The sequence below is a fragment of the Papio anubis genome, chromosome 12, assembly GCF_008728515.1.
Source record: "Papio anubis isolate 15944 chromosome 12, Panubis1.0, whole genome shotgun sequence".
Classification (NCBI taxonomy): Eukaryota; Metazoa; Chordata; class Mammalia; order Primates; family Cercopithecidae; genus Papio; species Papio anubis.
Genome location: NC_044987.1, coordinates 2,484,647 through 2,500,907, shown reverse-complemented (window position 1 = coordinate 2,500,907; position 16,261 = coordinate 2,484,647). Strand labels below are relative to the sequence as shown.

The window sequence follows — 16,261 nt, the reverse complement described above, 5'->3', positions numbered from 1 at the left end:
AGAAGCATCACTCCAATCACATGGTCATCTTCACCCTGTGTGTCTTCACTCTACCCTTTCTTTGTGCGTGTCTGCCTGAATCCCTTTTTATAAGGACACCAGTCATATTAGATTAGGGCCTACGGTAATACCTCATTTTAACTTAATTACCTTCGTAAAGACCTATTTCCAAATATAGTCACACTCTGAGGTGCTGATGGTAGGACCTCACCATATCTTTTTTGGGAGGACGTAATTGAACCCATAATAGGGTATTTGCAAGGAAGAGTTAACATTTGAAAGAAAGGTGGTATTTGCTTAGATAGACCAAGAGGGCACAGCTTTCTAGGTGACAAGAAAAAAAAAATCTGTGAAGAACAAATCATCATGTTGGTCCAGGATGAGAACTAGCATGGCCTGGCAGGAGAGCTGCAGCAGTGGCAGTGGTGGCGTGGTATACCAGTTGTTTAGACTAAGTTCTACAGTGGGCTTCTCCTGGGCCTCTCAGGGTCCCCACTGCACTCCACATGTTGTCTTTCACAGCAACCCTAGAAGTAGGTAACATTATTCTGATTGTGCTGATGAAGACGCTGGGGTACAGGGGAGTTAGGAGACCTACCCCATCGTGAAACTAGAGGGTAGCGAATTGGCTTTTTCTGCTCCCAAACTTTTGCCTCTTAGGATGATGATCAGTTGCCTTCTTCATAGCACTCATGCAAGATAAACTTGAGTGAACAGATCAGGGCTACTTTATGGAGGGCTTTGATAATAAAGCAGTAGAGTTTGTGTTTGATGTGACAGAAAAATAAGGAGCCATTTCTAGTGTCTGAAGAAGTGGACCATGATGAAGGGGATATTTCAGGAAGGGGAGTGTGTGATTTCCACCCGAGGATGCATTTTCTTTACAGAAAGAAAAAGCAGACTTATAATGAGAAGCTGTTGACCATGAAGAGTTTCTTTTCACAGGGTTTTATCAAGTGGTTTGCCTCTTCCCCACTGATGTCTCTCAACCAAGAATATCCTTTAGTACTTTAAAAACTATGCTTGCTTGATTTCTTTTTACCCAATATGCTTTGTAAGTTCCTCACACTAGTGATAAAGCACTGATCACTTCATAGCCACAGCACAAATGCTTTTAAACAAGAATTTTCCTTGACTTATTAACTCTAGAAACTCAGATTTCAGTTTAGTGTTTTTGGGGGTTTGTTTGTTTGAGGCATCTCCTTTAAGAACCTGATTTCGGGTGGTTCAAAATGTATTTTGTTATGTATAAACTGACCAACTTTCTCTCTGGTTTTGCCATATATGCCTCTAGTAGAGAAAAAGGGTGAGGAGAGAAGTGAGCATAATGACAATGAAAGCTTACATTTATTAAGCATATTACTATGTACAAGTCACCTTTTACATGCCTTACCCAACTTAATCAAAAAGTGTACATGTAGTAACTGCTGAGCAATGAAGTCGTTGTGGTTTCTCTGTGATTGCACATTTGGTCCAGGGAACAGAGGAAGGTAGGATTAAGCTTCACTGTTCTTGCAGGATGACTTGAGGAAAAATCGCCTTCCTCTGGAATTAGAAATTTGGATCAGTAGAGACCATATGCCTTCCCCAAAACTTGAGTCATCCAATGTCCTTTCCTACACAAGATCACCTGACATAAATATACAAAACTACACATAAATTAATGTGGCACCCATGTCCCCACAGAACACTGATGAGTTCTCGATTTTGACTGCCTTAATATTTGTGTACCTGCATTTCAGTCCAGGTCTGTCATGCCCCAAGCAGGCCTTTCCATTTGAGTGTCCATATGACAGGTTGGCCCCTGCAAATCTAGCTGTGGCCACAAAAGAGCACATTTGAATTATGGAAGTGAAGCAGATGCATGAACTTTAGCTGGAGAGCACAAGAGATCCAGAGAACTTGTGTCTTTTTGTCTGTTTCCCTGCTTTGGTGATGTAATACACAGCTTCCCAGGAGACCTGAGGTCCTACCAGTCACTGCTTCGACCCTGCAGCTCAATCCAGAAACAGCTGTCCAGAGCTAATTTATTTCCTAATGCTGCGGCACTGTTAATTTATAAATTACACTGGTAATTCGAGCTATTATTAATTTCAGATGGTGTAGGGCAAGCCTAATTAAAATATGACACCAATTGCCACACATATGTACCAAGGACTACCATTTAAAATTAATGGGAATATTAAGTGTGACACTGGTCTCCGAGATGCTTGGCACAGTAATTATAGCATTCTGGCAGGGAAAGCTCTGACAAATGTAAGCCCATGGTTGGTAGCAAATAAACAAGGACAACACAAGAGGAATTACAGATTATTCATTTAAAGCTCTTCTCAATTCTTCTACCCATCCTCAAATCTAGGTTAGTACCTTTCCCCTAAAGATGCTTATCAAACAATATTAATAAAGGCTACTGAGACAATTAGAAGTGTCTTACTGGTAACAACTATGAGTCTATTTGGGATAATGTTTGTCGTCTTCATATCCTGGTCTTTTTGGCCATGTTTTCTACTTATGAACAGGTTCCTTCTTTGTCTTGTGAATTTAATATCTCTTTCTTGTTTGTTGTAATGGACACAGGCTGTTCTTTTCCTCTTCTCTATGTATCAGAGGCAAGAAACCTTCTGTACATACATAGTGTAGTTTGCATATGGCATGAAGATGTATGAAGTGCGGCCCCAGGTGGGCCTACTGCTGGGCAGTGGCACAGACTTATCACGGCCAAAGAGTGCTGATCGAATGGAACAAGGCAGTGGCCCTACTTCACAAGACCATGGTCTTGCTGTTGTTGCTGTTGTTACTGTTATTGTGGTTATCTTGACAAAACAGTGACTTCCACACTGTCATGGAACACATACAATCATCCCTTACATATCACAGACATCATCCCTTGTTGTATTGGTTTTTTACAGCTACTGTTTTCGTGCTCTGGGCCAGCAGAAACATGTGGCATTACAGAAGGGTTTTATGACCTGGAGAGAAATGTTCCTTTGTTCCCTTTCTTGGGCCACTCATGTTAATACAGTTCTACACCCCTTGAAGCTGTACCTCAAGCCAGATTATAGGATTAATAGCTAAATCAACAGGTGGGCAGCACACGAGAGTTTCAGAGTGCTTTCATATGCGTCTGTGTGTGAGTGTGTACATATATAGGCATGTTCGTGTGTTAGTCTAAATACCCCTGTGACCCTGTGAGGTATTAGGATTGTATGTATATTACATTTGGGAAAATACTTCTCAATTGCTAGGGACAGTCTTAACTTATGCCTGTTGTCTGGTAATAATCATTAATTATTAGCACCTCTTTTCCTTTTAAAGGTATCCAGGTTTAGGATGCTGTCATTGTAATTACCCTCATTTAAGAGAAAAGGGAGGATAACTTGGGATGTAAGCTCTAACTTTTGTTTTTCATTGTCTTTTGGCAAAGAAGCTAAGGCTCAGGTGCCTCTGGGAGAGAACTTTGAAATCTCCTCTCGCCTTAAACATCTTGGTCTTTCAATAACTGAGTGTTCATGGCCAGACGTCAGGCACAGAGTCTGGTGTGTGAAAGGTTGTTATTATTACTCATGATTTTTCACTAAAGACAATAAGTCCTGCGATGATGAGGGGACTGAGTGGATTTGCAGCCGTGTCACCTGATGAATTTCTGACATGCTTACAGTTAGGCATCAAGCGCGGAGTCCCATTGCTGATCTGTCTTTAGGATCTTGTACCTAGGAGCTCTAGCAGATCAAAGTTGAGCGCATTGATTTCTGCCTATCCAATTAATTGTCTGAGTCAAAAAACAGAAAGTTAAATTTATTATGTTAGTGTTTCTGCTGCCTTTGGGGGGTGTGTGTGTGTGTGTGTGTGTGTGTGTGTGTGTGTAGCTGCTGGTGTGGCATTTTTAATTAATTTATGCTCAAGGATGTAATCATAAACTTTATATTCAAGGCTCAGTCTAAGTGATACCTTGAGATCAGAAAGAGTTAAGGTGCCTAACTTAGATCCCAGAGCACGACTGCTTGGTAAGATACAGGCAGTGTAAATGTCAAAATTATTAATCACTTATCGGGACCAGTAATTCTCCAGACACTGTGCTTAGTTCACTTAGGAACACAAACAATTCAGCTGTTCCACTGGGGAGCCAAGGAAAAGTTGGTGGTGCGGAGGTGTAGAAGAGACGGAGGAGGGATAATCCTCAAAATTCCTCAAAATCTGAACTTACAAGTGGCGAATTATCTGCAGACATAACCATTTTATACTTTGTTTTCTAAGTTAATATATTTGGTCTTTTTTTCCTTGTATTTCACCAACGTTACTGGTTTTTCCACAGCGGTTGGCTTTGTGAGTGAAGACGAATACCTGGAAATTCAGGGCATCACCCGGGAGCAGTCAGGGGACTACGAATGCAGCGCCTCCAATGACGTGGCCGCGCCCGTGGTACGGAGAGTAAAGGTCACAGTGAACTGTAAGTGTTCTCACCACCACCCACCCTGCACGTGCATAAGGCTGGTCTTTTGTCACAGCCACCACCCAGAGCCCATTGGCACACCCAGCTACTGACTTAGGGAGGGAAGAATGCAGCACCACCTTCCATATTCTGCTTTCAGGAGCAACCATTTCTGACTCTAGTTTTTGACACCTCAAGGTGTCACGGTGTCACATTAAAAGAAAAAGTAGCTGAAAGTAACTGAATGTAACGCCAAACTTGACTTGCATGGCTGGGAGATCATTAAATGGCATTCAACTCATAATTTTTTAAACAAGTCTTCAAATCCAAAATTTTCCCATAATTTACTCACACAATACAGTTGTGCTGGCACCTCTCACTGTCTAGACCAAACATCTCCATAATGGGACAAGAAACCATGTGCTAGAGTGTATGAAGGAAGTTTAGAACTCCCCTTTGTGGTTCATCTATCGTATCTCATTATTTTACACTTATAGATGTGCATGGTATACATACAAATAGCTATGATATAGGTCTTAGAGGATGTAACAATAAATTTGCTTGTACTAACAAAGATACAGAATCCAAAAAGTTTGAAATGCCCTGTGTGGACCCCTCATTTCCTTTCTCAGCCTTCTGGATTGTCTCTGACATCAATCCTACTTGAATTTCCTACCTCCTTTCACTCTTTTCCCTCTGGGTTCCTCATTATGTACCTTGACTTAGCTCCCTACAACATTCTGGAAGTTTTCTCTGCTGTGCACATTCCAGGAAGACTTAGGAAGAAATAGAACTCAATAACTAAATCGGGAAATGAGATGACTTTTCCCTTCAAAACTTGGGTGGGGTGGAGTTAAAAGAAGGATACTGTAGCTAGGAGAATATCCAATCTTTAAGATTTAGGTTTCTGTTACAATGTGAACACAGTCAATATAAAGCAGTTTAAGAAGCAAGGCAATAGGTATAAAAATGCTGTCATTTTAAAAATTATATCACAAGTTTTTACAAAGGGACTTAAGAGGATTTGCAGTTTATAAAGATGAACTTAAAACATAAGGAAACAGAAGGAAAGAAAAAATATGCTTAGGAAAGTGAGTGAAAGCTAGGAAAACCTCAGCACATGATATATTACCACAAGATCGCTCGGTGCAGGTGCAGAATTTGGCTTAGCCTTGCTAAAGCAAAGAGAGAAACATCACCTGCTTTAAAATTCATGTTGTCCATAAGATAAAAGCAAATTAGTTGCTTGGGAGAAACACTGCTTTCCCTGGTATTGAGACCCTAGAGAAAATTCTCTTCAGGATCTCCACAAATACAGCACTTTGAGAGAGAGTCAGCAACATCATGTACAATATTTCTGCATTAAATAGAATAGCCAGTTTATTGTGGCTGTTTTTCATAATGCCCTGTAATATAAACTGTTAGAATGTGAAGGGTAGTTTGGGAAAGACTTCAGATGAATGCAGACCAAGTGCATACATAGGCCTAGTGTGGTCACCTGCTCTGACTTGATTCAGGGATCTGTTTTAGAATACCAAGAATGACTCATCTGTATATCCTTCAGGCAATTCTCCTTGAATATTATTTCTTGCAACTGAGCTTTTGATGGGAATTGAATAGTTCGAGGTTATATACTTTTGGCAAGAACCTGGTGTGCAGAAATTCTAGAAGGCTGATTAAAGGAGCTGACTGTCAACCCTTGGAGTGTAGGGTTGATGGGCTGGCATCATCCTATGAAAGTTAAAAAGTTTAAACAGAAAAAATGCTTGAGTACATGGTCATTTCAACTCTGTACAGAGGAGAACAAAAGCCACACATGAAAGGGAGACCTAGCTTTTTCTTAGAGCAGCATCAAAAATATTTTTATTCTCTGGTACAATTTGTGTAGCAATTTTACTGTCTAAGTAAGCAGAGCCAGGACAGAGAATGAGAAACAAAATCAACAAAGGAAGCAGCCTTCTTCATTCTAAAATGCATTTAAAATGCTGTAGGTCAGGTGCAGTGCCCTGTAATCCCAGCACTTTTGGAGGCCGAGGCAAGCAGATCACCTGAAGTCAGGAGTTGGAGACCAGCCTGGCCAATACCGTGAAACCCCGTCTCTATTAAAAATACAAAAATTAGCCGGGCATGGTGCCGTGCACCTGTAATCCCAACTACTTGGGAAGCTGATGCAGGAGAATCGCTTGAACCCGGGAGACGGAAACTGCAGTGAGCCAAGATCATGCCACTTGCATTCCAGCCTGGGCTACAAGTGCGAGACTCCATCTCAAAAAACAAAACAAAACAAAACAAAAGGCTGTGAGACATCTTCTTTCTGCAGATCCACCATACATTTCAGAAGCCAAGGGTACGGGTGTCCCCGTGGGACAAAAGGGGACACTGCAGTGTGAAGCCTCAGCAGTCCCCTCAGCAGAATTCCAGTGGTACAAGGATGACAAAAGGTAAAGCTTCCTTCTTTCCTATCCCACTCCCACCCCCATCTCCAGAAGAAACTTTTCCAGGGTCCTGATTCCAGATGGTTGCAAACGAACTCTATAAAATCCTCTTCTGAACTTCTCCTCTCTATAGGGGGCAAATGTGCAAAGAAGTCTTTTCTTAACATTAATGGATTTCAGCTACGTTTTTAATGTCATCATGCAGAATTATCACCGGCCAATCAACAGATCTGAAAGGTAACTGTTTTTAGTAAAGCAAAATCGCAAAGGAAAGGCCACCAGGAGCATTGTAAGGCCTGTGAATTTTTTATAGGCCAAGAACATAATGTGTTCTGCCTGAAGCTATTTTTACCACATTCTCAGGCTTGCGTGAAGGAGTTAGGAAGGCTCACGGGGCCCTGGGAGTGGCTAATAAGTTAGCTGCAGCTAGCAGGTCTCCCCTCCTGTTCCAGACACTATCAGTAGCGTTGTATAAGAGTCCATGACCCAATTTAGCCCTCCCTTTGTGCCCAAGTTGTTCTTTTACTGTAGGAGAAAAGAGAAGGGACTATTCCCTTCCTTCCCATTGTCACGGCCGTCGTGGGGATATTTGTTGTGAGTCACTGAAGATGATCATTTTGAGGTGTTATCAAATGGCATATCAGTGCAGGGATCAGTAGCTCAGTACAGCCAGGCACCATGGCAATTGCTGTTATCAAAGAGCCATTTTAAGGCGGATGAACAATGGAAAATGGGCAAGAGCTGCCTGTGTTCAGAACATTTTCATTTAAAAAGAGGTGGTGGTATAGGGATGCAAGAGAGTCCTGAGGTGTATGTGGGGTGGAGTAAGAGCAAGGAGTGAGGGAGGCCGGGAAGCTGAGAAGGAAAAACAATGAAGAGGGCATTCTGAGAAGGGGAGCAGCATGAGAAACCGCAGGCCAGGAGCGAGTGAACGGCTGCCCATACCGTGTGCACATCTTTGGCCGGCCTTGGCTTTCTTTCCTTATGAGGTCGGTCAGACACCAAAAGCTCTTTCTAGTCTCTAGATCGAAAATTGAATTCTGGTTAGAACCATGTCAGTCAGTTGTAAGATTCGCTGTGTCTTATCATAATCCTCCCAAATGAAAAGCATTGTTTTGTTTTTTTAAAAAAAGAAAAAATTTAAGGACACATTCTGGCAGCTTCTAGTGAGGTGTATTATATTCATCCAACCCATTTTACAGATGAAAGAACTAAGACACAAAGAGGAAAAACAAACTCACAAAGAAAAACAAGAAATAAGCTAGCTTTCCCCTTCTTCCAAGAAAGAAGAATCAAGCAGAATGGAGTGTGTTTTTCTGATAAATATGGTAACCTTACTCAGAAATTCTCTTTCACTTATCCATTCCCTCTTTGACCTTCTTATTGTACTAAGAAGTAAACTGAGGCATAAAAATTAATTATTGAACCAAACCAAACCAAAAACCTATTGAGCTATGGGGTCAGTTTCCAAATCTTCAGTTGTCTAGGTCTTAGTGAAAAGTCATCAGCAGCGCCCTATTATTCCAATTCTTTATTGGAGAAAAACAGAAAAAAAAATATTTAGGGGAAAGCAAAATCTTGGAGGAAAGTAAAGCAAAAGTGGCCAGTGGTGAGTAAAAGGATGAGAGCGCTCTCCTCTGTGCAGCATCTGTGGTCACAATAGAGACAGCTCTCCCTGCCACCGTTTACCCAGGAGATGAGAGTGGGCCTGCAGGGCCAGGGATGGTCTTCAGAGGCCCCTGGCTCAGGCAGCTTTGTTTCTGTCTTTCAGTTCTTCTGATGGCCTTTCCTTTTCTCCCCTTTCCATTTAGTTTAGTCAGTTTTCCCTTTGCTGCACATGTATGCATTTATTTCCAGTGTGCTGGCATGAGACAGGGCTGTCTTTCCTCCTGGCACCCAGCTCAGCTGCAGCATCCCTGCCTCTGAGGTCCTGATCACAGCCCATTGGGTCTGCCAGGCAGGTCTCCCAAGGCATATTGTGTCTGCCCTGGGGGAAGGCCAGCTCTAGCCCATCTCCCATTTTCAGTGAGATGAGCAGACTTCCAAGGCAGATTAAAGGAAACTGTGTAGTGAGGACAGGCAGTTTTCTCAAGAGTTAGGTGAGAAGTCTTTTGGCCACATGCTAGAATGACTCAGCTGCATGCTATTGTGTGTGTTATCCGACAAAGGAAGAGGAAATGCCATACCTACGGAAGGCCACCCATCCAACAGGGGCACTGGCCAATGAAAAGCCCACAGCTTTCGTAAGAAACTGAGGCCTGGGAGCAGTGCAGGATGGAGGGGATGTGTACCCGCACAGAGAAGGAAAGTGTGTCCTCCCAGGAGCTGCAAAGCCTGCAAAGTGCTGCTGGCCCCCTGTGCTGTTTTTAGCTAAAGACATTTCAGAGCTGTGAAGCAGGAACCTAGTTCCAGTTAAGTCTCTCCAGTTAACTGCAGAGCTGAAATCTCATTCACAGTTTGGTTGTGATGGGAAAGCTTCCTCCCCATGGTGGAGGAATGGTGTCAAAATGGCCAGTGGGATCAATCAGCCTGACTTGCTCACAGAATCCTCCTGGTGAGTGGCATGGACAGCACCCCCTAGAGGATCAATGTGTACATAACAAGCTGGAAATGTAAAAGTGGCCTCTGGCTGCGCAGCCGGATGCCTCATTGCATTTGGACAGTGCTAGCATTTTAATGAAGTTGTGGACTCAGGCCAGTTCATTGCCCCTAGCTTTTGGAGAGGAAGGCTCCCAGAGGAACATCTACATAATGAAAAGCAAGGCAAGTCTGTCCAACCTATCTTCTGACTTCCCTGGAGGCAGATGTTGGGTGAGAACTCCAGCCAGAACCTGCCTCTGTTTTCTGATCAAGGTTACTGTAAGTTGCAGGAGTGGAGAAAATGATTCTGTAACCCCACAGAGACAGGTCTTCAGAAAAAGCAGCTGCCCTCTATGCCAAAACATGCTGTGACCCAGGGATGGGCAAGAGTCATCTATGTCTAACTCCATAGAAATACATTATACTGATACCATTGTGCGGTCCGCAAAGCATTTCCTCATCATTGTCTCAGTGCTTTACTTTCTCTTTCTGCCTTGAGTACTGGTTTTTTCAGTAGCATCCATTTGCCCCAAAGCATGTCCCCTGAATCTGTTCCAGTATGCTCCCACTATGACATTGTCTGCTTGCTATAAGTTGTGCTCCAGCCCGGCCCTAAACAGGAAACTTAGCTTTGTGTCCATATTCCCTGAGATCCTTCATCAAGAAGGGATTTTTTGCCTCAAGAGTATTCATCTTTCCCATAGCACAGAATCAGCTTCAGGGCAAGGATTACAAATTGTTTCAGGGAAAGTAAAAGGTTGGCTTAAAGTTCATTCTAAGAAATGAACATTTCAGAATCTTGCAAAGGAGGGTAGGTGGTGTCCATGATTGCCATAGGAATTGCTGTTAACAACCTCCTGAGAAGGAGGATACGTGCCTACTGACTCCAACAGCAGCTTTCTCCTTACCCTTTTATCTGCCCGGTAATAGAATCCATGGTTCTAATAAGCATACCTCACTTTCCCCAACTAACTCCCTGTGGCATTTCTTTAGTGGCCCCGAGACCAATGCAATCCTCGTGGCTTACTGGGCTGCCATTGTGGAGGTCAGGGAGACTGTCCTGGCTCTAAAGGGACATATTCTTAGGAACCTCTAATCCCTCCAGACTAATCCTCTGTAATAGTCTGGGCAGATCACTCCTCCCAAGCCCTTCAGAGTCCCCTGATGAGAAAATGATGATTTTTCTCCTCTTCATAGCCAAAAAATTAAGTATTATCTATACAATGCCTCTGGTGCTTCAGGAGAAATTAGATTACCAGGTACTTGAAAAACATTCCTCTTTCAAATTCCTCAGGTGGCTCTTCTCTCAGAAGTTTGAGTTTTTCATTGGCATGGTTGTCATCATCGCCATCACCATCTTCGTTATCACCATCATCATCATCAAGTCCACACTTTTGAGCAGCTGCTGTGTGAATCGTATTGTTCTGAATGCCACACAGCTGGCGGGGTGTTTGCTGTGGCGTTGCTGTCAGGCCACAAAGCAAGGATGAGAGGCTGGGAAGATCAGATGTTCTAGCAGGAGTGCCCCAGGCACATGTGTGAAAATCAGGAAACACGTGTCACCCACTGTGTGTGAACTACTGCTACCTTATGGTGTGGTCGAGTGGATCAAATAGTGGTTATAATGATGTCAGAAGCGGGGCAAGGAGGGGATCACGAATCCCTGGGCCTACCTTCTTCCTATGAGGACACATAACCATCTTGTCTTCTTCTTTTTTTTTTTTTGTCTCTCGTTTCTCTCAGACTGATTGAAGGAAAGAAAGGAGTGAAAGTGGAAAACAGACCTTTCCTCTCAAAACTCATCTTCTTCAATGTCTCTGAACATGACTATGGGAATTACACTTGCGTGGCCTCCAACAAGCTGGGCCACACCAATGCCAGCATCATGCTATTTGGTGAGACTGTGCTCTGAGCTGGGCAAGAAGAGGGGAGAGGGTGCAGAAAGCGAGAGCTGGGTGGCAGGGCCCGTTAAGGCCAGGGTCAGAGGTTAGCAGGGTAGCAGTGGACATGGAGAGGGAGAAAAAAAAAGAGAGAGACACAGAAAGAAATGGAGAGAGAGGAAAAGAGAGGGAGACAGAGAGACAGTGAGAGACAGAGATAGAGAGACACAGAGAGGAGGCAGAGAGAGACAGAGACAGCAAGAGAAAGAACAAGAGAGACAGAGACAGACAGTGGACATGCATACAAAGTAGTATATGTATAGTATATGTATAAAAGTAGATCTCAGAAGTGGGAAAAGAAAAACGAAAAAGAACGTTTATGTTTCATTCTATAATGGAAAAGATCCTGAGACGGGAGAAAAAGACTTTGGAATGCCAAAAATGACATTTGATTTTTTTTTTTTTTTTTTTTCTCAGTGATGGCTCCTAAACTGACTCTGGGAATCGTAATTGGGTAGAATAGTCAAGAACTCAGAGGGGAACGTTTGCTATTTCAGTCTTTGCTCACTGGCTTAATGTAAAATTTTCCCTTTTCCAAAACTGTTTCCAGTCGCTGGGATGTGAAGGGCCCCGCCTTCATCACGTATCTGGCTACTGTATTGATATCAGAAGCAAGTGAGCGAGCTCCCTTGTAAACTCTGATGCCTGCCCCTGTGAGCAGAGAGCTGTGCAGACGTGAGCCTGCCATCCTGACGGTGCCACCAGGCAGGGTTCCAGGCCTCTCATGATGAATGCAGATTCTCCCTACAGGCCACAGGATTAAATTCCGGTTGGCTTTTGGGCAAATCGCTTCATACCCCATCAAGTTCTTTGAGCTTGAGGTTTTTCAAATCTGTTTCCCCAATCCCTCATGTTAACAAGCACTCTTGAATGTGTTGGGGAAGTAAGGGAGGCATTTGACAGATAATTTGCAAGAACACAAATTCCTTGTATTCTGAGAACTTTGGGATAATCCCACAACCCAGCCACGTGCTTTCGGTGATAGCGTATGTGGCTTGCTCCGAATCACGAGCCCACACTGCTTCACCACAGGATCTCTGCTTGCCCATTACATCCGCCCGCATTCTACCCGGCACAAATAGTAAAGCCAGCTTTATCTGAGAGGGCTGGGAAGGAGAGAGCCGCCCTTGATCCCCGAGCCAGTGGCTCGGAATGGGCAGAGCTGTGATTTGGGTGATTGATGTGTCTGGCATCTCTCACACAGGGACGATAAGTGTCCCTTGCATTTGTCAGGACTTTTTGCTTTTTTGGCAGGCATCTGTCTGCATGAACAGAGACCAGGATTAGGGAGGAACAGACCCCTCCTTCCCTTGCCTTGCAAATCTAAGGCTCCCCCTCAGTCTCCCATTAACCCCTCCCAAGTCCTGCTCTCCACCCACAGCAGTCCTTGTCCTCACAGGAGTAGCCTTCTCCCCCGGTCCTCCACTTTGACCTACTCTCTCCTGACTTGGTTGTGTGAAATGGTTCAGCCATTGGCTTCATCACGATTGTCTATTTCCCCAGCTTCTTCCCCTTAAGCCATCTCAGGATGAGAATAGGGAGAAGCAGCAAACAGTTCTCCTAAGAGTTGAATAGATGGCATTTATGACAAGGAAAGCAGTGAAGCGTGGGTCATAAATATGCTCTTTTCAGCAGGCACACGTGTAGCAATTACAATGTCTACTTCCCGTGCCCCCCGCCCTATGGGTCTGTCAGCACCTGCCCTGTGCCTCCTTTGGGACGGTTCTACCATTGCCAGCTCTCTGGAGTCCAGGGTTTTCTAAAAAGGACATGAAAAAGTGATAGTATATATTCAAATATGTTTAGAAAGACTGGGTCACACCAAGATGAGTGGGGTACATGTGGGGATGTCCTTTAATGCCAGAAGTCTCGGAACCTTAACATGCTAAATCTCTAGGGGAGAAAAAGTTTGCAGCACGTTTCAATCAGAAACCAATTTAATTTGTTAGCTTCAGTTGGGAGATCATTCATGAGGAGCCCATCGCTGGAAATGCTGCCTGGGTAACATAGTTCTGTGGAGCTCGCAACCCCCATTCCTGTGTGAGATGAGTATTTGCAGCCAATAGTCCAGACGTTGTTGTGGCTCCTAGGTTCATTAATGAGGCTCACTGTCAATGAGGTCTTTTGACAAATATGAATTTATTAGGGAATTTTCCATGTCAGTTTCCATTAAAAGCCAGCAAGCACACTTGGGGCAGGTTGGAAAGCAGCATGTACTTTTTGTGAATACACAAACTTCTTGATGAAGTTTATTCTCCTGTGGCATTACAGAAAGGCAGCAAAATTATCATCATTTTGCCACCAACTTGTGCATAAACTGCACGCTCTCTCCACGTGGCCTAGACATTGAGAAGTGAGGAATTCTGGTGCTAGAGACCGTAGTCCAGCAGTCTGGGAATACTTAAGCCAGATAGGAGCAGGTTAGTCCTTCCCATCACAAGCACCTGGTCTCTAAGGTTACAGGGCTGCAGGGACCTCCGAGAGCTCTGCTCCCGCACTCCTGAATCACGGTGCTCTGGGGAGCTTGATCCTACCATGGTGCCAAGGGCAAAGATTCCTGAACTTGGTGTCCTAAGGTAAAATAACAGAGGTGGGGAAGTGGGAAACAAGTCTGTCATCTGGAAAGGAACTGCAGTCCTTTGTTATCCAGTCGGTAGCCTGGCTCAGCGTGAGCTAAGAGTGAATCCAACTGCACCAGAAAATGTATGGCGTAACCAGCTCCCTGCCTTCCCAGCCATGGCATTCAATATGGAAACATAAAGCATGTCAGCGTTTCTCTTGCCGCACCTTGTCCTACCGCCTTTGGTTTCTGTCTTCCTTGTTTTTATATATTCCCCCAGAAATGTCTGTGAAAGGCAGTATACAAACTATATATGACAAATATATAGCACTGTATATAATATATGTGTTTGTTCTCATTTTTCTCTCCTGTGTGTCCCTCAACCGATTTAGAACTAAATGAGCCTACGAGCTCAACTTTGTTGCAAGGTCAGTATCTTCCTTGCTTTATGTTTTGTCTCCCCTTCCCTCTATCCCAGAGCCCCCCTTCCCCACTCCCCATCCCCTGCTGTGTATTACCTGTGTCTGTAAAGTGTCTTAGAGGATGTGGAGAGCTAGTGAAGGAGGTGATTGGGAACCAGGGAGACCTCAAGCTGTCTTCGCTCTGCTCATCCCTTGCTCACACTCCCCCAGGAGGGCTGGGAGGGGGAAAGAAAGAAAAGTATTGTTAAATTCTCCAAGCCCAGAGATCAGCACAAAGGCAAAGCGTAGAGAGTGAGTCTGGGACCCGTAGGAAGACTAGTTCAACCAACTGAGCAGTTTTTGTGAAAAGGGTCTTATTGATGGTCCCTCAGCAGCAGAATCAGACACCAAGCACACGAGGATTCAGATATTCTGTCAAATGCATCAACTGGCTCACGAGGTTCTCCAAAGGAGGAAGATAGGCATGGCGCTGCATGAGTGGTTGCCAATACACAGCGATTTCTAGTTTAGGGCCTGGCATTTAGTAGTTCTTTGGTCTTGGGCAACTCACTAAGCCTTATTTAGACTCAATTTCCTCTTCTCTACAATACAGTTGATCTGCCTTATCCACCTTACAGAGTTGTTCCAACAGTCAATGGAGAATGCATATTACAAAGGCTTTGAAAACTCTGAGGTGCATGTTGAATCTCCAGACGTAAACTGAAAGACAAGGACGCCCCTCAGTGGAACGTCACAGAGTGTCCTTCACTCATTTCTCAGTCCCTTCTCCACAGTCCCTTTACATCCTCTCCCACTTACAGCCCTCCCCTGCAAATATCTCCCGCATCTCTTGCCTGTCTTTGCACATCCCTTCCAATTTTCTCACTAACCTAGAGTGAGTGACTCATTAAGACTATGACTAAGCATCCAAGCAAGCAGTGGAATAAAATGTGTGTCACGTGCACTGCTCTCACCCTAAGGACAGTGCTGACCACAGCAGTAGCCTTTCAGGAAGGCAGCTGTGAAGCCAGGGAGGGGAATGCTTCTCCCACCTTCCACCCCAATCCCCTGACCTCCTCTCCCCACCTCACCCCACACCACCCTGTTCATCTCCTCACATTCTGGCCTTGCAAACTGTCATCAGAGGATGGCTGTAGACTTCGGAGGTGGAGGGGTAGATGAAAAGAAATGCATTACATGGGAAGCGCTTGACAGATGAAAAAAAAGTACCTTTATCATGGAAAGAGAGAGGGCTGCATTACTCACCTTAGTGATGTACAGCACCACAGCGATGAGCCACGAGCAAGAAAATGAAACAAAGAAATAGAAAGGAAAAGTGTCAATAGACTTACTCAGATTCAACCTATGATTCAACTTGTGTTTATTGAACCTCCATGTGAGCGTATTCACAGACATAAAATAGAGAGCAGTAGAAAAGTGGGTAACATACAGTACCAGGGAAGTGAGAGAGCCTGGAGCATGGGCATGCATTGCTATGGCTATGCTTTTGGAAGGACTGAGCTAGTTCTGATAACTGAGATCTTCATTCGCAGAGGAAATTGGAGCTTTTGAAACTCAGGTAGGGACTTTTAAAAGAGAGTATTTAACGGAAGGTGTACTCAACTCACAGAGAGAACATCATCCCATATCAAAGTCAACCGCAGGAAAACCAACCAGAAACACAAACGAAAGCAAACAGGTTACTTTGCCTGGTCACTGAGCAGGGGACAAGGAGCAAGAGACATTATTTTTGGCCCCATCTGCTGAGACAAAGCTGGGCTGCTCCCTTTTCTCCTGTGAACTGATGACTCTGAGTGGAAGGCTTTCTTTGCCAACTTGCTACTCTGATTCTTTGTATGTGCTCGACCCCTCATCTCAGCAACCTTCTTGGGTGTAGGAGAATGGGTCAGCGAAGA

The 16,261-nt window shown here is 44.2% G+C and overlaps 1 protein-coding gene across 14 annotated transcripts in view; it reads left to right on the top strand.

The window, feature by feature from the left end:
• The window catches only part of NTM (neurotrimin), a 1,410,016-nt gene that overhangs the window by 1,378,297 nt on the left and 15,458 nt on the right, over nucleotides 1–16,261 (top strand). For 8 of the 14 annotated variants that reach the window (XM_017949128.3, XM_017949126.3, XM_017949125.3 and 5 more), the window contains 4 exons: nucleotides 4,313–4,447; nucleotides 6,750–6,870; nucleotides 11,188–11,339; nucleotides 14,337–14,372. In XM_017949128.3, coding sequence (XP_017804617.1) covers nucleotides 4,313–4,447; nucleotides 6,750–6,870; nucleotides 11,188–11,339; nucleotides 14,337–14,372 — 444 coding nt within the window. The remainder of the gene's footprint in view (nucleotides 1–4,312; nucleotides 4,448–6,749; nucleotides 6,871–11,187; nucleotides 11,340–14,336; nucleotides 14,373–16,261) is intronic. The other 6 variants (XM_031653875.1, XM_017949132.3, XM_031653876.1 and 3 more) reach the window with 1 other exon arrangement.